At 39.7% G+C, this 25828-nt stretch overlaps 1 protein-coding gene across 4 annotated transcripts in view; it reads right to left on the reverse strand.

Moving 5' to 3' along the window:
• Nucleotides 1-25828, reverse strand: part of LOC121963031 (interleukin-1 receptor accessory protein-like 1) — a 335394-nt gene that overhangs the window by 138443 nt on the left and 171123 nt on the right. For all 4 annotated transcript variants that reach the window (XM_088074547.1, XM_088074546.1, XM_088074548.1 and 1 more), the window contains 2 exons: nucleotides 20084-20270; nucleotides 18097-18250 (listed from right to left, as the gene is read on the reverse strand). In XM_088074547.1, the coding sequence (XP_087930673.1) occupies nucleotides 18097-18250; nucleotides 20084-20270 (341 nt within the window). The remainder of the gene's footprint in view (nucleotides 1-18096; nucleotides 18251-20083; nucleotides 20271-25828) is intronic.

The raw sequence follows: 25828 nt of genomic DNA on the forward strand, positions 1-25828 counted from the left end.
TGTTTCTAAAGTATAGTAGGATTAGTAGTATAAACAAGAAAGAGTTGTTTTTAAGAAACACATTGCTGCGTTTCTATTGAGATAAATGGTAAATGGACCTGCAGTCGTTTAGATCTTTTGTAGTCGTTCAACCATTAAAAGTGCTTTCACACTAACACTCATTAACCCATTAACACAGATATTCAGGCATTTTGTGCCTAAACCTAACATCTCCGCCACATTATGCCACAATAATGCACAAACGTTTCCATGGTTTGCAGAACCATACAATGCCAACATTTATTATAGCGATTGGATTGCAGCAAAACAAGCTACAAATGATAATTTGTTATCAAAAATTAGTCTGTTCACACATCCAGCAGATGGAGCAACAATACGTTTTTAGGACCAATATACAGTCTCGTTTTAGCTGTTTTGGTCTCAAAGTCCTGAGAACAGAGGAACAGAGGTTCCACTTTCATCACATGACATTGTTAACTCTGACTGCCATTTGACGATGAGCAGGTAGCTGGGGTGGGTTTATCGGGGCTTTCTTTACTGAAGACAGCTGCCTGCTGCAGGGAGCAAAGCTGATGAGTGGGCCATAAAAACTAAAACAATGAGCTGGAAGAGGCTAAAAAACTACATAGAGCTGAAAGTCGGGTGGTATTTCTCTGTGTGTTTGTCACAGATATTCATTAGAGAACTGTAACTGTAAGAAAGACTTACTGGTGCGGCTTTAAACAAAAAAATGGGGGATCAAAAAAAGCTCATGTAACTTCTTTTTGTAAAGCCCTGACAAATTATTCTGTCATTTAGGTACGAGACAACACAAGAAGAAACACAAAGCCAAAAGTACTCTCTAAAGCCACAGAGGGGGCACTTAGTGCTAATGGTAGGTCTGCCCCTGCACATATTGTAAGAGATAGTTCATTGAAATTACAATGTAATTTAGACATGCTCCAGATCTGTCACAGAGAGAGCTGAGATGTATTAAATCTAGCTCTATAAGCCCACAACTCCATGTGAGTTGAATATGAATTAAGCATATTTGAAGGAGACAAGTGACTCCTCATTGAGTATGTGGGGGTGGCTTCTCTCTCTATCTCTCTCTCACACACACTCCTCCTCTCTCATGCTCTCTTTCATATCTCTGCATGTGGCAAACACATTTCGCCCACAGATGCAGCTGACCAGCCACCTCTTTCCCCCTTGCGGACCTGAGCCGCTCGCCCACAGACATTCCACATCAAAGTTAATTTCCGGACTTGTTCAGATGATCAAGCAGTATGTGAGTGAGGTCTTGGCACTGCTGAACCGTGTGATGAGGCTTACCGCTGCGCACAGTGGACAGTGACACCAGTATGGTCAATCAGAACAGTGGGCGTGCATGTGCATGTGTGCGTCTGCGACTTTGCCTCTAAACCTGACTTGATACCTTCATCACTGTTAAGCATGACAGCCTCACTCCTCCGGGCAAAAGTGCAAGATCAGTTTCCGCCATTGCAATCAATATGGCGCCCGCGGATTCCGCTCAGCCCACAGATGTGGTAATGATCACTCGTGGTGGGCGGTGACGGCTGTTTCAGCCCAGGGCTCAGGATTTTAATTGGTTGCTTTAACTGTCTAGAAGTGCGGGGACTTTTTGATTTGGTCAGACTGTCACACAGAGAGCCTTAATTGGCCTGAGGACAAAGCATGAGGGAAACACATTACTTGAAGTGCTCATGCATGAGCCATCGTAATTTATTACCGAGACATCTGAAATGCCATTAAACTTTAAAATAAATTAGGAACTGATTGTATTATGAGGCTCTTAAGTACTCATCGCTATGACTTTTGCTTATAATGTAAATCATTCTGTTTATTATGGAGCAACTAAACAGAGTGGGAAGAAGAAAAAACTATGGAGAGAAACAGAAGAGGAAACAGGATGGCAGACTGAAAGTAAACAGCTTCAGCAGAAGTTTGCCCATGGCAAAAAACAGCCAAGTCTCCTCCAATAATACAAATGCACACGGCAGCATGCCGCAGATGACCTCTGCTAGGAGTTACCTGAATGCAACTTGTTGACAGGAATTGACTTCACCTGTGGAACACACATCACTGAAAAAATGGCAGATGGCTAAAGCCTCTGTCTTTATTATTGTTAGTTTTCTCTGAGTCGAGAATGGAAAGCAAAGAATACCCAGAGGCACAAAGAAAACCTGGAAGGTTCCGTATGTCACAGCTCCTGTGTTGCAGCCATTACCTGTGTGCAGCCAATAAACAACAGATTTCATCTTGGCTGAAAATTTCCTCCCCCTGCTTGGCAGGTTGCTGCTGGGATAAATGGGCATATACAGTATATGGCTTGTATGCACTTTTCTATACCATCATAGAAGTGACAGCTAAATGTACACTCAACAACACAAATCATGCTTTAATTATAACTTCTGTGGCTCACTTCAAGCACTGCATCCACTACTGAGGAGGTAACTCTCGAGCTGGCAGGAAAATGGCTCTGAACTGTCACCCCCGTTACCCACCCACCCCTGTCATTTTCCTCTCAAACTCTCATTGTAAACTCGATGTCTTTATTTCTTTTTTCTCGAGAAACATTGTGCTATCTCATAAATAAATAAAAAGCCTTGCAATGCTGTAAATACGCCTCGAGTCACTGCACTGCCTCCGCCCCCCTCCTTTAAACTTCAACATAAGCCCGCTTTAGTGCCATTAAAATAACTTGTCATGACAGTGTAGCCTGGGAGCAGTGCAATCAATTTCCATTACATCAAGGCCCAACTGGGCATCGCCACTGAACTAAGCGCTGGTAAGCAATCTCCCTGACCGAGGGTGGTTTGTGTGTGTGTGTGCGTGTGTGTGTGTGTAGCATTAAGGGTGTGTGTCAGCGTGTGATGGGAGAGTAGGGAGCAAGAGGATTTACTTGACTTCACTAACACAAGCTTCCATTTCCTTCCATAAGTTCCCTGCCTTACCAGCTGAGGGATTGAAAATAATAATTATCTTTTTTTTCCCCTAGAAGTCTATTCATGGGGACCATTTCTTCTTCTGAAAACATTTTGGTCACGTTCCAAAAAAGGAAACAAACCTAATCCTCCATCATAACATCATGTAAAATTATCACCAGCTGAATAATTCAGTCTCGTCTCGGTGCAGTGAGTCTCTCCCCAAAGTGATTTAGAATGCACCTTTTGTAAAAGACCAATCTGCAACTAATTAACATCAGAGTAATTTATGCCACAAAATTGATTTTTGCTCACTATAAATGATGCAGGAGTCCCTTCCCACCTTCTTATCTCTCAGGTGGAATCAGTGGATTGACACGTGGCTGAAGTGTCCTTGATGGGGCATTTCTACAAACTGTCAGAGATAGGGGTGGCAGGGAAAGAGGGACAGAATGCCTCCAAGGCTACAGACACATGTACTTGTGCCCTGAGGAGGATCCATGAATCTGAAGTCACTCAAAATCAACCTAACAACAGAAAAGCAGACATCTGACCACATATTTAAAGTTAAAAAAATACAAACATTATTTGGATGTATGTATCTAAAAATTCTGTTTTCCTGAAAAATCTTAAGGATTTTTTGTTCTCCATGTCTTACTTTGAGCACTTGCTCCACACCACCGTGGTGTCGAATTACATTAACACTAATTTAGCACTGATTTTCACATCTCCAAAGCTAAGGCACTAAGTGAGCGCTAATTAGTAGAGCGGAGGCATTAATTATGTAACACGTCATCTTAATTAGCAATCCCAGATGTACGGTGTGTCAGAGGAGCATTTGTAAGCACAGTTTGCTAATTGATAGATTTTTGACAAGATGTATGACAGCAGCCCGCTGCAAAGGTGACAGTCGGTTTAGGGATCCTCAATCAGCAGGTATAATGCTGAACTTTTTTGTGAGTGAATCATTTCAAGGAGGGATAAATTAATGTTGGGAACATGTATCTACTCTCTCTACCATTCATTTGCATGTACATTTCTGCTTAAAGTGCAAAAAAAAAGATTAGAATAAATGGATAAACTATACTGAGGTGGAATATATCTTTTTATGTGGTTCAGTTTTAGCTGTCTAAGAAAGCTATACTCATCAAAAGCATCATTATACCTGTCAAATCAGGAGGAATATGTCAAATAGCTGCCCACTGTTAGTAATTAGGGCTGTAAGCTCTTGATCCCACTTCCATGCAGAGAGGATTATTGTCAGGGATTCTGTCTTCCTTCTTTAAAAAAAAGGAGCCCAATCAATGTGCAGCAATAGCAGCAAAGGCACCAGACCACCTGACCTCTTTTGCATTTTTACACCATCTGTTCAAACCGGCATCACATCTGTTGCTTGGCTTCACCTGCTCCATGAGGACCTTGCCTCTTAGGCAAAGAGGTTTCGGTAAATATTCACTCAATACAGCTCTGGGTTTAGATTTCTATACACAAGCTGATTTAATCACATGTTCACAAAGACCAGCACAAGCCAATGTGTCATGATGACACACACAGTGAGTGCACCTGCTGGTTTTGTTGCAATTTTGTGCATCTATGAGCAACATGGGCAAAATAGTTGGCACATGTGGAGTTTAAATAGACAGGTGGGTGTGATGATGAATCATTTTCTCAGCAAGTCAGATTATTTGCCCTGCACCTTTTAAAAATACATGCTAATCACACATGTTGAGAATGTCTCAATAAATAAAGTTAAGAAATCGGACTTACTCCACCAAATAACGGGTGTCCAACTAGTTTAGTTGGTGGCCAACGTAAACATACCTCTGCAATGTTACCCACAAACAACAGACAGAAAGCTGACATTAAGCAATTCTGCTACATCCCAGGCTATTCTTGATGCCAGTACATTTCAATGGGTATAGGCGTACACATAGCTGTCACTATATCAGTGTGTTTTCAGTTTGTGAAAGTTAACTGTAACATACTGTTTGCCTAAAATAGTCTGCAACATTTGGTTATACGAAAAGAACCTTTAAGGAAACGAGTGTTCAGTTTTTTTGGGAAGTACATAATGTTTTAATAGTTTTGAGACAATTTTTTTTGCCAGTAGAAATTAGCAATAGCACAGTTAACCATAGCTGTAAATGCACCATGCTAACCAAGCTAGAAGCTAGTGTTAGGGTTAGCTCAACAACCCTGTCCAAATATGGTCACTATTGGCTCCAAAAATCCAAGATGGTGACCGCCAAAATCAGAAACTTGAATCTTTCAAAATAGGAATCCACAAACTAAAAGATGACATCACAGTGGTAAAAGCGCTTTAACACGATAAGTTAAATTCATCCATTCACATACACATTCATACGCTGGTGACTGAGGCTACTCGGTTAAACATTCAGAAGCATTCACACACCAGTGGCATAGCCATCAATTTAGGGTCCAATTTCTTGCCCAGGGATACTTCAGCATGTGGACTCAAACTGCAGGTCTTCTGATTAGCGGACAACATGTTCTACCTCCCGAGCCACAGTTGCTCCATTATTTTATTCAGTCTATGGTCTTGATGTGCATCACTGCTCAGTAGGATATGCCACTGCTGTAATTCCTCAATAAAAGCAGTCAAATCCCATTCATTCCCCGTCAACTGTACCCTGACTACTACGTCTTTCTGCATGGCATGATACGCTACTGCACTTTACTTTCTGTTTCATCACATAAAAAGCACACCGCTTTTTACATTATATGGTGAACTCTGCCACTGGATGTAAATCATGCACTGCAGAATCTCTATGGTTACTGGGTGGCATAATGTGTCATGTATTCAAGTGATAGCTTTGGCTGCTTCTAAAGTACAGTACATGCAACAATGATGCCACTATTGCCAAAACTGTATGTGAAGAAAAAAAAGAAGACAAGGACTGTGATCCATGGATGTCTATTCTCAGTCTATTACTCAATGGATCTCAAACGTCACAGTATTCCCGCTCCTGTTCATTGTCATTCACAATGTGCAAGGTATAAAAACACTGAACAAACACGCAGCATGTCAATGGCAGAAAATACTGACATGTCCTGCAATAACAATACTTTTATTCCTCTCATTCCTGATCATGATTTGTGCATCTATAGACCTCTAAGAGTCCCAGTACTTAGCACTAAAAATGCATTAAATCCTCCAGTCCACCCTTACTAGCCCTGTGTCCTAAATCTTGTGACAAAACGCCAAGGGAGAAAGTCCTTTGTTTGCTTAAAACAGCATTTGTGCCCAGAAAGTGCCACCTCATCAAACAAGGGGACACTGATCAAAGTCATCTCACCTTGTGGAAAGCTGGCCAAGTCAAACTAATTCCTGGAGCTCTTCCTCGGCAGTTTGTTCATGGGCTTAGATATGCCAGGCTGAGCCAAAAAAAAAAAAAAAAAAAAGTCATTCGGGAAAACGTCGCCAAATTCCTGTCACTGTTTCACAGGAGCAAACAATACCACACAAACAGAGAGATGACCTTAGGGATACAGATGTAGGGAGATAGCTTTCCTAAAGCTCTGTATTTCTGAATATTTCAGCTCAAAGATTCACAACCAAATCGTAGCGTGATGACTCCTTTTCATGCTACCCTCACATTTCAGTAAAATTACAGCGCGTACTGTTAAACAGTAACCAAATAACTACTCCAGTCTGAGAAAACAGTGCTCTGCACATGCTTCATGCTCAGATACTCTCTCTCCTGTTTCGCCCACTTCCTCCCCTGTTGTAAGCTCTGCAATCACATCTCCTGTGTGCTGCTCCTTTGATGGCGCCAGCAGGTGGAAACCCACCGGGATGCTGAGTGTGCACTGCAGTGTACACACAAACCGCTGCTGGATTGATCAGAGCACAGGGTTGAGTTGAATCCCTGGGTTGGGTAGTGATGGCAGGGGAACTCATAACAAACAGCCTGCCAAACCACCGGGGAATGGGGGCATCGCTGAAAACATGGAAGTCATGGCAAACAGCTGGACAGAGGGGAGAACTGCAGCTACTGCAATAGTAACACGTGGAAAATGTATACAGTAGAGCAGAAGTGTGGACTGCAATATATCCTGTGTTGTCTATAGGTAAGTGTATAGCTTTTAAAACATCTTGCCAAAAGACTATAGTTGAATATTAGCCTGATGGCTAACACTTGAACACTTACAAAAATGTTGTGTTGTCCTTATAAATAAAATAAATGAAATGAAAATTAAATATGCAGGCAGTCTTGAGCTGACTGTATCATACATATGGACAGGTCAGTTTGAGGATAGGTTCGCCATTTTATGGCTGTAAAAAGATATTATAGTCAAAATATACCTCAATATATATACTGTATATATAGCATTTTTGCAACACTTGAAGTTATTATTATTATCATTATCATTATTGTTATTATTATTATTATTATCATTATTATTATTATTATTATTATTATTATTATTAATTTATTTATTAAAAAGGGACCAAGCACATTTTAAAACAGAAATGTTACATTTTGATACACAGCGCCAGATTACAGTTTAGAGCTAATTCACATCTGTAGTCCCTCTGCAGGTCAAAACAAAAATACAGCACAACGGCATAATAATAAAATGTTGCACAAGAAAAAAAACAACAAACAACACACAAGACAAACACACACAAGACAAACACACACGATATAAAGACAGTGCAGCATAAAACTACACAAAAAGCACACCACACACAAAACACAGAATAAATAAATGTTACACACAATAGCGCATCACAAGTCAGTGGTTATCAAATTAAAAACAAGCTAAGTCATAAAGTCCAGAGTTCAAGGTCAGTGACTACAGAGCAGAGCAGCTTTTAACCGATGTTTCAAGGTGGTTTTAAAGTACTTTAAAGTACAACCCTCAATGTCCAACATAAATACTCCAGAGGGACAGAGTGACCTTTTTTACTCACGGTGTGCCAGTACAGTACAAACCAATACAGATATGTAGGCAGAGATGTTAAGCTATCAAATAAGGGGGTAACAGATACTGTAGGGTTTACTGGGTAAATCTATCATTACTGGGTATATATAACATACTGGGCTATGACTGAGTCATTTGGGAGGAAGTCCTTAGCAGCGACCTGGGTTCAATGCCAAAAAAACGTTTTAGACTACAGCCCAAATATTATAAGAAGTAACAACAGAGAACAATATGAGAACATTTGTTTTGATTTTGCTTACTAAATCATGGAAGAACAAACAAAAGTAACTGCAGTTTGCTGTCCAAAGAGTACATTAACCATATACAAAAGCATTCTGATTCACAACTTGTGGTTTTTCTATTTATTTTTATTTTCTGAGTTGAAAAGAGGCCATAGTTATTTAATATATATATATTAAGGAGCAATGTTTTTTGTTGGTAATAAATCTTAGTAGAAATGTGAAGACACCCCCTCGCACTTGTCATTGTCATTGTTCATGACTTTCTGAAATTTTACAAAGATGATGTGATAAAAAAAGAGAAAGATGTCAATATTGTGATATGAAAAAATATTGTCATAGGAATGTGATTGCTTTCAGTGAATCAGCAAAAAGGCAGAACGTTAATGATCCATCACGGGAAAGACAACGTTTCATTGATCACCCTCAAAGCACTTTTGCGAAAGACTTCTCCAAGCCTTGAGCTAATTAAAGCTACAAGAAAGAAGAAAACATTTTATCTAAAAATACACCTGTCAACCTTTCCATCTTCTCACAGCTTTTAAGGCCAGCTGCGAAAAAGAAACAGACATTCAAATACTAGATGACATTCTAGAGGAAAGGCTCGAACACAGACGCAAATGCTCAAACAAGACCACAATGACACTGTCTTATACAATTTAAAATACTGAATAGACTAAATAGTAAAATCAAAAATGCATATAACAAAATGTATCACCCATGTGTGCTGAACGTCATCACACATGGCTTTGTATTATGCCCCAAGGTTTGGTTCAATATCCTCAACATCATCTCAGAAATTATTATAGTCCACTAGAACCTTAATTAAATATTATTGGTGTTTTTAAATCAGTAACAGGAGACTCACCACAGCCCAACAACAATTACTCTCTTACTGCCTCATCACAGCAAATGAACGACTGCTTTTGTTATGGAAAGAAACCCAAGTTCCTACTTCCAAAAGGTGGCTACGAGATTTTAAAAAATGGTAGGATTCATGGTAAGATATGAGCAAACTCCCAAAGTATAGTATGATTTAGTATGATATCGCACCTTGCTCATAGAGTTCCTAAGTTACAGCCTATACTTATTCACTGTTTCATTGTAATTAATGAGTTAATGGGTGGGACAAGGGCAGTGGGGGGGGAGGGAAACAGAAGAGGTTTGGAAAGATAAGGAAGACTAAAAGGAAAGATAAGGGTAGAAAATTATCGCTGCTAGAGTCCCTTATCTGAGTTATGCTCCTTAGATGTTAAATATATCTTTTATTGGGTATAAGAATATGGATTTTATCTTTATCCATTTTTATTTAATTTAGCTATTCATTTATTTAATTTGGAAACATTGCTGTTTTTTTATTTTGCTTAAATTTTGATGCTATACCAATCTCAAAATACAGTCCGATAACTACTAAATACTATTTGTTTTATTTATATGAATGTTCATGAATATAATCTTGAAACAAGACAACACACAATATATATATATATATATATATATATATATATATATATATATATAAATATATATATATATATATATATAAAATCTTCTTTGGCTCATTGGATCAATAAAAAACATTTGGAATATAAATATACACCTCACATATCAACCTAAATCACAAATAAGAACTACAACTGCTCATTTTTTACCCTAAATGAGACCCAATTATGTCATAAACCCAAATTTATGCTGACGTGGTGGGAGATCGTCACTGGAGCATAGCGAGTAATGAACTGAAGCAGAGAAAAATACAAAACTTCCTTGTTAATAGTGTGAATGAGTGAGCTGGTGCATGACGCTTCTGTGAAAATAAATTTTTCATAACCTTGGCCTCTCCAGCCATTAAGAAAATAAAATGATGATCACATGACTTTCGGGTAATGTATTCAAACTCACGTTTTAAAAGATAAATCTCACTGGCTTTGGCTTTTTCAAAGTGCAACATTGTCCTGTGCAGGTCTCAGCAAATTACTTTACAAGGCTGTTTTCTTACACTGTTCTTGTTGTGCCAAATACCATTTCTACAAGGTTAGAGTAAAATGCTAAAATAAAACTTTCTTCCTGACCCCTATGTCTCTGTCTGAGTGAAGGTGAAGGGCAGTTAATAAAAGGAAAGAGCCCGAGGAAGATACTGCTTGGAAAAATATCCAACATCCATTGTATTGAACAGAAACAATAAATGTCCTTGTGACAGAATTAAGAGCATTTTTCACTCTAAATCTGGTTCAGTGCTAAAACGGATGCATGTTAAAGTCTCCTTTTCCACCACATTTTCTTGTTCTCTTATTCTGCATTCATCTCAACTGACCAGCTTTTCCTCACTTTAGAACTGTAACAAGCCTCATGTTGCAATATGTCAAATTGATTTCTGAATGGTGTCATCGTGGCCTTCCATTTGGTGCCATAGTTGACTCTACAATTCAGTTGGCAGCAGCAGAGGAAGAGGAAGAAGAAAATGTCATTGTCAAAGCTCAGCTTGAGACTTTCCATTACTGGCTGTAAAAGAAAGCCTCAGGTTCTGCCTTTCACCTCTGATTGATATTTGGTGTTGACTGGGGTATGAGAGTATGGCAGAGGTGGGACATGACAAATGACGAGACAAGAGCTGAGGCAGAACAAGGAGGTGATATAAAAGAGGGTATCATAAATCTTGAAATACTAACACTATAATAACCAATATACCTTGGCATTTTAGATTTTGTTTTGCATTCTCCTGCAGTTTTCTTTGTTGATTTTGTGGGTTTTTTGTTACATGTGCATGGGATGTCCTCCTCTATTTACAGACCCTGATCCAGTCATTAATTTAGGGAAACAAGCAGCAGCGTACATTTAAAAAAAAAGATTGCAACTGAACAAAAAGCTATCCATCATGCTTTAAGAGCTCTTCACTGAGCTTAAAGAGCATTTCATATCATGGCCAGCTTCCTCCTCACAGGGAATCTGCATGACGACAGTATGACGTTCTTCCTCACTTTTCTTTTTTTCATCCAGGTTCACCATTTATGGAGTGCAGTGCAGATTAAGTACATACAGTACATAAAGATATTTTATTCACACATACTATTCGCAAGCTCAAGAAAGATCTGCCAGACTGAAGGATGCCTCCATTCACCAACAGAACAAATAAAGGACAGAGATCAAGCAGATCAAGCTGCATAAAAAATCCTTAATAAAAACAAAATAAATTGAAATTTAAGATGTCTGTCACACAACTGCATTTAGATTATTTGCCTTTTCTTTTGGGGTTGAAAAAAATAATCTTGAAGTAAACATAATCTTTTTTTTTTTGTACCAACATTGAATGAAATGACTGTGTATGTGAGAGGGGTGACCACGGTACCGACTGCTCCGGAAGATGTTCAGGGTGTAAAGTTCAAAATTTCATGCCATGCTGTGATTGCTGTCATGTATATTTCTTACAGATAACTTCCACAAATGCAAGTCAACAACAACAGATATCTCAGATATAAAAACGTTTAAGTTTGCAAAGTGAACCATGCCTTGCTATAATGAATAACTCTCACTCTTAAAGATTCAGCTGAAATGCACCATCGCCCACAGCAGGAGGCGATGAGTTCAACTCACAGAAGTCAGTTCTCTGCTACAGTGACAAAATATCAAAGGTAATGATATAAAAAAAGATGAAAAAATGACTAAACCTCAGCAAGCACCTGCTGATTGAACAATGTAATACATTCACAAGAAAAAAAAGGGATTACTCTCTAAATCCACTCAGTGCATCGTCTTCTCTTTTCCACCAGCACCTTGGCCAGATTAATTATCTTCCATCAATTAAAGGAGCAATTATATTCCAACCTCCTTCATATGCTAATGAGTCAACTCGGGGTTGGGAGAGGAAATCTGTAATGGCCAACAAATGGTGCTGGCAGGAGATATACCTTGCAGAATTAGAGAGGCAGTCGTGTCATATTGAGCTGAAGTGGTAAACTGTTTATTAGGATTAACAAGGACATAGCGGCCCTGTTAACATTTCAGTGTTCACCAAATGAGTTCATACTGTGTATGGTTTAATTCTGAACACATATTTAGAGTCTAGTGTTCTTGTGCCAAAAGCTGTCTGTGTTCCTCTCACTGCCACCACCAAAACAAATGCCACATTTACTTTTACTCAGCAAAACCAGCATCATTTAGCTGCTCCTTGAGAACAATGGACTGAAGTATAAAAAATCAATATGTTTCACCTTCAGCAGCGTTCATCATGGTGACAGGATTGCATATATTATAGGTAATGACATCCAAGATGTGCCACGCCACAATGCAAAAAAAAACAACAAAAAAAAAACAATGGTTCCAATATTCAGAGGAAAGCAAACAAAAGTTGAACCCAAAGCCTCTGATACTGATATTAGAGGGACTTTGAGGAACTGGATGTGTAATTAAAAAAATGACTTTGCAAATATGGTAGTGTGTGTTTTGATGATTTCAGTTTTTAGCTTGCTATCATGGCATGATGAGGCAGCCTATGAGGTAGCCTCACTGCTGTAAAGACTAGTTTACACGCAAAGAAAGTAAAGTAGAATAGAAAGTAGCACTAACCCTGAGAGACCCAGCAGATGATCATGGCTGACATCACTATCTTTAAGAGGATTTGGCACACTCACTTTTTAAAGTTAGCACAAAGGTAGTAAATGTAAAGCTAGATAACCTAATGGATCCACTGGCACAAATGATGTCAAGCTAGTTGGTAAAGGGGTTAGCTTGGCTTCACGTGGAAACAACTGGCCCTGTCGTTTTCAAAGTGGGTCTCTTGAACTCTCACCTCAAGATATCTGAATGAAAACTGGTCTCATTGGTACCCACAAGTTTCCCTTGTTTTTCTAAGTCCATGCATTTTTTTGGCAAAACCATCTGTTTTTTTCCCATGCAGTATACATGTGTTACTTTGACTTGTTCTAAAATAGTGCATTTAAATATTTCTGCATACTGTATTCACTAAAATGTCTTGGAATTGCCTTAAATGAGACTCAGTGAGCTGACTTTTGATCATGTGTGATAATGTTAGTCCTTATAGCAGTCATTTCATTGTAGTCAGAGACCATTTTTCGGAAACTTGACAGCACTGTATCAAATGACCTAGAGTGGCCTCTGGTACAATCACATCCACATGAAATTTTACAACCACAAACTAGAGATGTCGGGCCTTCAGAGGAAAGATGGCTTTCACAGGTATATTGACAATAAGGATGTTGCTCAGTAGTTTCCAGAGCAGAAGTGCTCACCATCCAATCGCAGAAAAATGCTTTTCTTACAGAAACGTCAAAAGGTATTGATGCCAAATCACAGGATAGATTTTTCTATCATGTTCCTCAAGGACTTGGCATTTTAATGTAGTATTTTGAGAGATTTGACCATTTTTGTCCAGTCTCCAGTGGTCAAAAATGCTTAAATTTAGCAACAAATCAGTGTTACAAATTGTATTAATCCAAAAAATTGCTGCAACATCTTATGAGACATATTTGAGCATGGCCATATTGTTCTACAGCCTTATCTCCAATCTCAAAACTTTCAAAGTTTGATAAAGTCCTGGAACTAAACAAAATGTTTATTGTGGCATGTCAAACACCAAAGACATGGGATTAGTAGTCGGGCCAAACCACCAACCCAAAGTGTTTTTATATGACAACCTGGGAATGAGACTCAATGATCAGGTATATTTTTCCAGAATTGGATCCTGCCTCTTTAGAATGAATGCTATGAACTTGTACTGCACTTATTTTATTCCTTTTCTACATTTGCAGAAAAATAGCCTCTAGCTTGCAAATGCAAAGCTGAAAACATATCAAGGGAAAGGCTCCCATCATTCAAGAACAGTGGTTGAGCTGAGGAAGCAAAATAGTTCCTTCCATTTCCAAAGACTCAAATAGCTGTACAATAATATCCAATAGTACACAAGACACTTATATAGAATGGTGCTATGTGGCAAGAAACCATTGTTAACTTTAGAGAAACTGGTTTTCAATGTGCTACACTGAAAGACTGTTGAAACGAGTGCTGCCACAAGTCACAAAACTAACATAATATGAGATCTGTCTATTCAACACACTCTTCAAGGACTCAACAATATCAGGTGAATGCATCAGTCAGTTTAAGGAGGAGGGCAGATACATTTTAAGAGGAGAAATATTTTCATGATTGTTTTCAAACTCTCAGGCCGTTCCCCTCCTCAACCAAACACACCTCACTGCGTGCTGGTTCAGAATAAGAAAAGCAGGTTAACAGCATCAGTCCCAGCTCATTAGCTACACTGACAGTCTATTTTACACACCAAAGTTGCTGCTCCCCTGTATATCTATTTCATCACTGCTCCTTTATTCTGCCGTGTCTAATCTAAGACATCAAACGGTGCACCTTACAAAGAAGTCATAAAACCACAAAATTTATTTAAAAATGAATGTCGCTTCCAATTACCCAGCGAGGGAGCTCATTATGATTTTAGTGGTGCTCATTATAATCACATGGAATCTGACCTTTTGTCCCATTGCACTGCTGTGAGAGGGTCTGTTGGCTGTTGATAAAGAAGGGAGTGACAGGGATATTGATGGTGAATTGGAGTTATCTGTGGGAGGTTGATGATCATTTTATATAAAGGTTCACATGTACTTTTTCCTGATGAAAGAGAAAGTGGTGGTATGCAGATGAAAAGGTCAGATCTGAGCTACCAGATCTTTAAGTGGATTACCTGAAGCAGTCCATTCCACTGCAGAAATGTAATAACATGTAACATAACGTGTTGCCATCTGGTTCTGCCTTTTTTTCTACAACATATTCTTACCCCAAACTTGTCAAATATCGACATCAGTGGCCCTACAAGTCAAACGATGTGCCCCTTTGAGGTGTCAATTTTGTATGGTCAGGATTTAACATATGTCACTAATGTAATTTGCTTATAAGTGGAGCATACTACATTAACTACGTAACTCTTGACCTTTGGTGTTACAGAAGAAACAGCGGTCCCCAGGGTAAAAATCTGGTGTTTGTTTGACCCGTTCACCTCCTCTCCCATTCGCTCTTTGTGATATTTTATGCTCTTTATACTACAGTAGCTGCTTGTTGCGTCAAAAAGTGCCCCCAAATGTACATAACGTACCGCTGCCAAAGGCAAAATTCTCCATGTTGGGCAAAAACTGGGACACAACACACAGCAGTGCAGTGAAATATCTGAGAGATTAAATAAGATTATAGATAAAAAGGATTATCACACAAACTAGAAATTATATGCATAACAGAAAATTAGGAACAATATCAGCCCTACTTTTTACGTGCCCCATGACTTACCAAACAGCACAGAAAAATTTTATCGTCTATCTTGATAGCATACATAAACTCACAAAATGTGTAAAGTTTAGGATATGAGAAGCCCCTGGTTAAGGGTTGTTCATTTTCTACAAAAAAGCTAATGTCGCAGTTTGTAGGGCATTTGTATTTTTCTTTTTAGTTCTATTGTGATTCCATGTTTTGACTCTTCTTCACACTGGCCTTGATGGGTATATAATGGGGATAAATGGCTGACAATTTCCTTATCAGTTGAACCCTAGAATGCTTGTTATAATGATTAATTGTGAAAATTAGACAAACTTGAGTGTTTTGTAGACACAAGTAATGAGTATTACAACAAGTAGAGGACACTGAAATCAGTGGATCAATCAAAATCAGTTCCATGTTTTGAGGGAAAATGGAAATTGTGGCTACTGACAGAGTTTTGCATCGCTGATTTGTGATGACGAGCATGAAAGTTTTAAGTGTTTAGGGCTGACGGCTGGTTCAACCCAGTTCATGAAATCTTCTACATCTGCAGGTCTAAACACCATGCACAGGAGTTCTTTCCATGAACAAAATCCCCGTCCTTATAGGACGCGACGTGTTTCATGTGCACCAGAGCAGGAACAGCAGACAGAAATAGAAAGCAGATCAAAAGAATCGGGTAGTTAGCATGATCAGTACAGCCACTGTGGCTGCACAAAAGAAAACACCACGTACAAAAATTCAAAACTTCTTCAATCGCAGACAGGAAATAAATAAATAAATAAATCCAAAACTCAGAGGAAAGCAATTCTGCCTAAAAGGAAAGCAACCAAGCCAAAAGCAGAGTGAATGCTGGCAATGCTCTCCAAAGATAAAAAGCACTCCAAGTTCAGAAAGAACAATGAGAACTTCTATAACACTTTGTATTACACAATATACTTTGGTACCTCCAGGCAAAATTGCATCTTATAACCTTACAGTAAAAGTCAGTTTTGGGTGAGGGTGTTTATTTGCATCCTAAAGGGTACATTTAAGAATACCAATACTACAGTGCAACTATGTAACCTATGGGACTAGAACTAAAGGCCTCTTTGGTGTTATATTTAAGATCCATTTTCTCTACAATTTTAAAGTAAAATCAAAAGCAATCACTACCTTTTCTTTCACACAACTTCATCTAAAACCAAACCATCAGATAAACCTGATGTATATCCATCCACCCTTTTTCTATACTGTTTAAAGGTTGTGACGGTGGAAGAGGCAGGGCACATCCTGGACAGGTTGCTGCTCTATCAAAAGGTTGAAAAGAGGCACATTCACACCTACAGGCAGATGGGATGTGGGAGTAAACCCAGACGAGCACAGGTGGAAGAGTATATTTTTCTCTAAAAATCATAAATGCCATGGCCAAATCAACAATCATCTTTGCCACCTGTTTTGAAATGCTGAATGTCTCCAAAGTAGATAGAGAGATTAAGACTATTCCCGCAGGATGACATTTTGAGGCTGGTGAGAAAATGATTTATGACTTTGCTTGCCCCTCGCTGGAGTCTGTCTTTGTATCTTTAAGGGGACTATGAAGCGTAATCAAGTAGCAGCTAACAGCAAACACTTTGTCTGACCCTCACACCCACAATGTGCAGTGGCAGCTGCACTGACATGTAACAGCCCCTCTATCCATCCGAACTCTCCTCATTTCTCTCTGTTTTGTTTGAGTCTGCGTCATCCAGTGTTTGTTGGGATTCTTGCAGGCATAAGCCAGCACAGCAGAAGTGAGCTCAGCCAAATGAGTCACAGGGAGAAGATGCTGTTGTTGTGTGGGATTGTCCAAAGCACAGGAGGACTTTTACTCAAAAGAAGAAGAGATCCGACACTTTATAATTGAGCACATCTGTATTAAAGGAACATTTAAACCTAGCTGTGGTAAGATTGGCCCTGTTTTAATTATTATTTCTTTGACTATTCATAACGTTAAAAGCTCGGAAGAGGAAATTTTGCCAAATAAATAAAGCATTTCAACTAACACCATTCAAGTACATATTGTTGACAGACTTTAAGAAGCATTTTGACATCACTTAGGATAAAATCTAAAACCAATCTCAATCTAATCAAAGAGAAAAAGTGCATTTAATTAAGTTGTAAATTTTGGGTTCTCCCCGCCACCGTGCGTGATATCTCAACCCTGTCTGTGGCTGTGTCAGTGGCAAGCAATCTGTCACCCACTTTAGTTCCAGGCTTAAATATTTCAACAGCCTTAAGAAAAAGTGCTGAGGTGGCTCTGTGTGAATTTCACTACTTAGCAATTAAAGCAGCCCAGAAGTCACACAGACAGTGAGGCTATTGACTGCAACACTTTGGCAAAAAGGTGCAGGGATCAGCTCTAAAAAGCTTTTTTTTTTACTACAACCTGGAGACACTTTTTTTGCCAGATCACAGCATAAAAAACACAATCTGTAGAAAACAATCACTAGACACCACGCACAATGGTATGAGCAACAATGAGGGGATTTTTTTGTGGATTTGTGTTGAATTCATTATAAATATATTTGCAATAAGGCTATCGGGGTATAGTTACTGACATTCCTTTTTGCTCTTGCAAGCACTGCAGCAATCCAGGCTCTCAGTAAATGCCAGTGTTTTAACATCTCAACAAAAGTAAGCAGAGTTGACTGGGCAATCAAAGGATTTGTAGCACTGAGGACATTTCTCCTTACCTGTGACGGATAGCTCAGTAGTCCTCCGCACCACAAAGTTCCCAAACTTTAATTCGCAGGTGTAATTCCCAATGTCATCTTCCCGTACTTCCTTGATGGAAAGAGTGTCCCTCCTCCTCTCTATGGTTTGTCTCCACTGCTTTGGCCTGCATTCCTTTATGCAAAACACAAGAACAAGACCGTGGGGATACAGGATGTTAGAATAAGTAAACACACCATAACACTGTTGGCTTTCAAGTGTAACTAATGTTTGAAATCAGCGGGAAACACGCTTTGACTTCACGAGACCTCATACTTTGTCTTTTAGCATATTGGATGGAAACAGTGGAAGTCCACAGACAGATCTTTGTGACTAAACATGCTGTCATGAAGAAATATGGCTTTTCAAACAGTTATGGTGGAAAATAATGTGTATAAATACACAGACCTTTGTAAATTATTTTGGCTTTCAGACCTTAGTTTGGTGCATTTTTGCCCAGACACTTACACTGTTTCAATCAGTGATTTTTGGAAGTGATTGGATGTGCTTTTATTATTCTGAGGGTGGACTAATGTACTGATTGGATCACACCAGCTACTTTTAAATCCATTACAAAGTTTATGTGGAAATTCCTAGTAACGTCCTACTGATTTCAAAGTAACGATTTTACAAATCTGGCTGCACTGTTGACACTTAGAGATGTCTTAACTAGTGAAGACTTAAATGAATATTTCACCCCCAAAAATATTTTTTGTTTTTATATCATATTCACCCTATGTTTTGCTGAATTCTTGAAGAAAGCTTTGCTTTACACGCATGCCTCCACGGTGAATGAAGAATCCAGTAATGAGAATTTCTTTACGAGTTGTGGTATTTATAACACACTATGACTGGATAACTGAGACTTGGATTATTTTGCACAAGATGTATGAGAGTTTGTAAATTAGGTTTTTATGCTGTTGTTAAACACGCACCCCTATGACTTCAATTCATCAAGACATTTCTTGGTTTTTGGATTCCTCATTCACCATGGAGGCATGCAAGAAAAGCAAAGTTTCATCTGAAATTGAATGCAACATCAGGTGAGTAATTGATGCACAACCGATAAATTGGGGTTAAAGTATGCCTTTAAGTAATATGTAAATCAGTTGCTAGGAAACATTTAGTGCAACCCAATCAAAAGCAATCAACTATGTAAACATTAAGTTATTTTAGCATCATTAGCTGCTCAACAACTTCCAAAAAAGTTGGTGGCGATCATGACCACCACTGTCGCCCATTAGAGTGATCTGTCATAACAATGTCAAGACAGATTTTGGGCCACAGAAAGCCTGCAGCAAAGGAAACTGGGGCACTGTGGGTTTGGTTTCGAACTGTCGTCCAAGCGAGGCCTCCCAGAATTCAATCAGCCCCCACTGACAAAGCGAAAGCCAATAACTGGAGGGTGCAGAGCCCACAGTCATTATCTGCTATTTTAATTTGATTCAGTGGGTAACTGGAGAAGCCTTGTGGCCACCTAATCCAACACACTTTAACATTTGATGAATAGGCCCTCAAGCTTCGCCTAACAGCTCTATCAAAGTGGCACGCCGGACACAGGAGGTCTGACTGGGTCAGTTACACTGTGGGCGTCATAACTCTCTGTGAGGAGGAAGAGAAAGTGAAAGCGTGCATGCATACTTTACATAGATTTATTTTAGTTTGTTATATATTTATTTTCTTGATGCTCTGAGTTGTGGAAGTCAGAGACAAGCTGGTATTTAAACCTAATTGGATCTGAATTTAGCTGACCTGAACCAGGTTATTCTTCAGATAAATAAAAGAACTTCCTGTGAAGTAGCGTTTACATTTGAACTGAAAGGCTCCGTTTCTAATAATGTGCATGATGGGTTTCAGGTGATAGACACAACCCTTTGTTTAGACAACATCTTGCACTCCTGCATTTAAAAGGAAATGAAATCAGTGGGGATTATCCGTGCAAACAGCAAATAAAAGGGTGAGTATTACCTTGTACCACACAATTTCAGGCTCCACTCCCGGCTGTAGATAGTCCTCTATGCCCCGGCAGATGATGTCTTTACTTTTGCTCAGCTCTGCCTTCTCAAAGAACCTCATCTTGGAGTTGTAGCAGAAGTCTGTGTCATTCTCCGCCACTGTGAGAGACATGGACACCTTCATGCAGTATGTGGAGTTCCTGAAAAAACACAAAGTTAATGAATCAGTCAGAGAAAGAAATTAGTTCATATTGACGCTTTTGCCATATGCAGCAAACAAAAGCTGCCAGCAGTCCATCTCTGGCTCTACATAAACTCAGAGTCGGCACTATCGCAATCTCCACGAGGCTCATTCATTAGATTCCATGTGAATCACTAAATGCAGCAGAGGGAGAGGGAAAGAAACCTTCCCGTGGAAAGTAATTAATCACAATCTGCATTTTTATTTCAAGGGAAAACTCTTTTTAAGCTGCATGTTGAATCATCATCACCGATATGACCCTTAATCTGGACAATTACAGATTCTTAAAATGTTTTCTCATCCATTCAAGTATGAATACCACTGATGCATGATGAGTCTACGTCTCTAAACTATTCATGAAACTGTGTGTGTATGCGTATCAAGTGCACACGTGTGTGTATGAGGGGCAGGGACATGGGTGGTAACATGGAATATGGACAGCTCTGAATGTCAACAGCACTTGAAGATTGATTGAGCCTTTTGTTTTCACATGTTAAGCAGATACAGTGCGAGCTAGCAGAAAATTACTTGCTACAATTGATGTACTGTAACTGCTCAGGTCATATACATAAAGAAGAGAATTTATAATGCAAGGGAGAGAGGGCGTAAAATGCAAGATTACTTGTAATGTTTGAAGACTACATGCTTGCCTGGGCTCACAGATACTGGTGAGTATTCATCCACGGTGGAATAAACATTTCATTTTACTGCTTGGCATTGCAGTGTACCTTCAGTGATTTGTGTTGCCCCTCTTGTGGGAACGCTTGTCTTTAAATACTAAACCAATCTGGGCTGAGTGTTCTCATGTGTACAAGCAGAGCCGTGTAGGGATCCTGATCAGATCTCCTGCCCAGGAGAGTGATTCTTCACAGCCACATGAGAGGCAAAGATACAGCTGCTAAGCATTTACAGCTATCCTGTTTGGGTCATTAATGGGACAGCGATTTTGAGATTGGATCTGCTGCTTGAGTAATTCTTAACTGAACATGGTAATCAATGAACACATTGATTCACTGTGAAAGTTGTGCTATTTGAAGGAGGGGAACAGAAGCAAAGGTCCTTGATGATCAATGAATTCAATATGAGCACCTTTTCTTTGCTCAAAGTGGCTAATAAGACTGTCACAATTGACAAGTACTCCAGCCTGACTGCAGCAAATCCCTCCTGGTTAAAAGACCAAACAAATTGGCAGTGTTTAGGAAAATCTCATTGCTAATTTTCCAACTAAAGCTGGTTACACAAATTGAGCTGAACCAACAAACAATTACAAACATGTTAAATCCTTACATAATTGTGCAGCATTAGCTGCCTTGTGGATTAGTACAACACACACTGGTCTTAGCTACAGTGTCGGCAAACAATCCCTCGCCCTTCGAACTGGCCAGTGCGCCGCGCTCTGCTTACAGTGAGTGTGTCATTTTTCGTGAAGCCCGGATGCAAATGTGACATGATGTGGAGATTATCCCAGACAACTTCTACCAGATGGACACCTGTGCAAATGAGATCCCATGGGTGCGCTCTCTTCCCTGTTAAATATTCTGGGCACCGCTGATAAACTCGCCCGCTGTAAGAGAGAGAGAGAGAGAGAGAGAGGGAATTGTGTCATCTGCTCCGCATGAGTGATCGATGGTGTGGGCCAACACTTTGTCCTACGATGTCTTTCCAACATTTCACATCCATCACGATGCCTTTTGAGCCATAAGAGCCAGGTGATCTCTTGACTATTCACTCAGCAGGTATAATATTCATGAAGCTTATCCAAAGACCTAAGCAGGGAAATGATCCTACTGCTGCACACTCCTGAGACTTAACCGGATGGTGCATACTGAGGCTTCAACACTCGTGGAACCCTCTGCAGATACACTGATAACAAGCGAGGTGATACCATGGCATTAATGGGCGACTGTGTCTGTCAAATGTGTCAAACTGAAGGGGCTGTGCAATGTCGTGGCAATGATAGATAGCATCCTGCATACATCAGCGCAGAGAAGTGTCAGGCTGACAGCTACTGTACACAGCTGGAGGGCAGGCAGAGGACTTGAGCTGCAATATGCGACAAATGCAGTGAAATTATGTGCAATGGTCAGTTAGGAGTTAAGCAACCTGCTGAGAGGATTATGAGTGGCACACTGTGGAGGAACACTGCAGACTCTTCGCACTGCAAGATGCTCATGGGATCTGGTTAAAGTCATGGGTTAATTTAAAGATTTTTGTATGAAGCCATTTCCAGGGTTAGAGCCCTCCTAACCAAAACCATCCACTATATTTATTTTTTATTCTATTGGTTGTCAATGAATCTAGCACACCCGATGATGAAACCAGATGGAGCCTGCCCTTTAACTCAGCAACTGTTCACTCCGATATTAAATAATAGGCACCAGAATTGATTTGAAATTCTCCAGAGAATCCATGGCACCTGTGGGGAAATTAATGAACTAACTTAATGAATCTCTTAATTAAAATAACTCCTCTCTAATAGAAATTGTATGATGAAATAATTGCTGATTACTCATTAGACCTTACTTTCAACTGACAATAACGCTCTCGGAGAATTGTCTAAGGGCAAAGCGTAAAGGGTTACCTCGGTGTAATGTCATTTCACCACAGTGGAATAAACCCACCACAGACATTAAAGGGAAAGTTACTTTAAAATCAAAAGTACATATTTTTCTTCTTACCTGTAGTACAAATTATCGGTTTAGAGTATTTTGGTGTGAGTTGTCGAGTGTTGACTGATTTGTCTGAGGAAGAGCATTTTTTAGCTTGAAACGTCACTTATTTTTGCAGAATAAAATCTTTTAAGGGGAGCTCCCTGGTGTGCGGACCTCTATTTCTTCACATTTTGGTTTGGATCCAGCACTCACAGGATGTGCATGTCTTTTTGAATCTCTGTTGCCGAGTGTTGGAGACATCGGCTTTGGAGATGTCTATTTTACTATTTACAATTCTAATTTCTTTCTACTGAACTACACCCACCATCCTCACCTATTATCACTACACTAGCTAATGTTATTGTTCAGACAAGGACACCATTATGTTTAAATTTTAATCTGTCAAGAGTTGGAGTGTCTCTTCCGTGACTAGATGCATACTTCCTCCTGCACAATGATACGCTTGGTGGGTGTAATTCAGTAGAAAAAAATAGTTCCTATGTGAAACTGCTCACAACAAGATCGGCAGATAATCTTGAGTAACAGGGTCATGGTTTCTGGAAAGAGACACTGCTGTTGAGTTTTTCAAAGATTTTTTTAGTACTTTAATCAACATAAGCTAAGATATCTCCAACACTCTGCAACTCACATCGAAACTATTAAGATTAATAAACAACATGACAGGTAAGAAGAAAAATATGTACTTTTGGTTTTGGGGTGAGCTGTCCCTTTAACCATATACAGATTTAATACAGCATGTTGACATATGCTGTACAGTAACAGGGTCTTGACTCATTAAGGACACAATTTCAATAGGGATGACTGAGGTTTATCTTAATTCAGATGTCAGCCAATATAAATCATTCTGTAATAAAATAGCATAGGAATGTTACAGACATTTAATTCTAAATGGCTTTGATGCTCAAAATAAAACCTATATGTCAGCCTATTTTGAGAAGATTGTCATCATTAAAATGGCAGCATCCCAAATGTCTCATCAGCTTAAATGGATTCTATATCAAACCAGGCACGTCCTCCGTTACTGCAGCTTTTTAAAAACGTCACAGAGAGATTCTGACTGTAATCAGGGCATTGGGTTCAGTAATATTGCTAACATGTGCCAAATCAATACCGTGTCCCTCAGCAGTGCATTGGATGTGGATATATTTATGTGTATGTGTCTACAGTAAACATCTTAGTAGTAAAAGCACCTACGTGTAGGCTAAATTTTCAAGGCCACGTTAAACTGGGTTACAATTAGAGACAGGAGGCCTTACTGATGTTTTTCGTATTCTGGTTGAATAATGTATTGATCGGAGTGAAAAGTAAGCATAAGTAGTGTGGGTAGAAATAGAATCTTTGAAGGACATTTACACTCGTAATTTAAATACAACCTTTCTGATGGGATGTACCAGACAGGTCTGGCTACACTGCTGTTGGTACATGCTATAGTCAAGCGCATCTACAGATATTCCCTTATTTAGTGTTTGAAAATGGTGCTAGAGGACGATATCTAACTTTGTTTTTTTCTCAGGTCATAGTTTTGGGATTTTCTTTTCATTTGTCCATCATTATATGTGACCAGATCTATCTAAGTTTTAGAGAGTGTATTATTTCTGTAGAGGGCACAAAGAGTCTGAAACTGCTGGAGCTGTCTATTGTTCTCCTCCACCAGGCATCACTTTGATTAAGTGTACAGCAAAAGCTAAAGGGAATCAGAACAGCAAGCATATGAGGGAAATCACCTGTCCATCTTGTCTCGCATCATCATATACCTGAGACTGGATCTGAATGTCAACCAACCCGATGTCAGGATGTAAAAACAGCCCAGATCTTTCCTGAGAGCGCGCCCATGCTGCAGTTAATGCAGCCTGGCATGATTGGATGTGCAGCATCACTTTAGAGACAGATGTAGCAGACAGATGTCGTGATGGCTTTAGACAGACAGGAAAAGGTCTGGTCAACATCAAACAGTGGCTGAGACCAAGACAGGTCCCATTTCAAACTGGCAAATGACTAAGAAAGGTCTGAGAGGTAAGGAAAGTATTGATATTGAGCAAGAGACTGAGATTGGACCCAAGTATTGCAGGTCTATCACGCAGACTCTGCCCTCTACTGGACTCTATGGGTAATACTCTCCTCCAATCAAGAGCCTGGATTCGCTCACTGAAACGCGCAAAAACATAGTCTGCAAATAAGGAAATACCTATCTGAATGCAGACAGGCCCCATTAGATACACTGAACAGTTGTCTGTGTGCTTCGGGGATGGACAGTTCATTCATACAGTTTTATCTCTTGGACATGCCAGGCTCCCTTTCAGGGTCGGTGCTCACTAGAACGAAACAGGACGGCTGAAAAGGGTTGTGCCTGTGTTAGTTGTGTTGCAGCTGATCCCCCTCTGGGTATGATACACCAACATGTTCCCATGCTTCTTGATGATCTGGGAAATGTTGTGTGCAGGGAAATGTTGTGTGCTTGTCTTTTTCCTGCAAGGTTAGGCTATGGCTGTGACTGGTTCAGTTGCATGCTACCTGGGTTTGGAAGAGACCCCTTCTTCTCCTTGGTGGCAGCCGAGGTTATAAAGTAGTAGGCCAGCAGCAGTGACTAATCTTAAGAATTTCAGGATCAGTGTGGCTGGGTCGATGTTATGTCATGACATGGCATTCATTCATGAGGCACCACCCACTGTACCCACTGAGCCTAGTAACGGGTAGAGGCTGTGTGAGATGTAACAAGGTCACCCTATCTTAACCCTGGCTCTACTTGCACAGGCGGAGCAGGCCCAGAGGAAAACCATTCAGCATCGTTTCCAATTTTTCCCAGTGGCAAATTGTGGTGTGCAGTAAAAACAAAGCCCCTGCAGGC

Source organism: Plectropomus leopardus, chromosome 24 (genome assembly GCF_026936395.1).
Source record: "Plectropomus leopardus strain MGB_pleo_1.0 chromosome 24, ASM2693639v1, whole genome shotgun sequence".
NCBI classification, from domain to species: Eukaryota; Metazoa; Chordata; class Actinopteri; order Perciformes; family Serranidae; genus Plectropomus; species Plectropomus leopardus.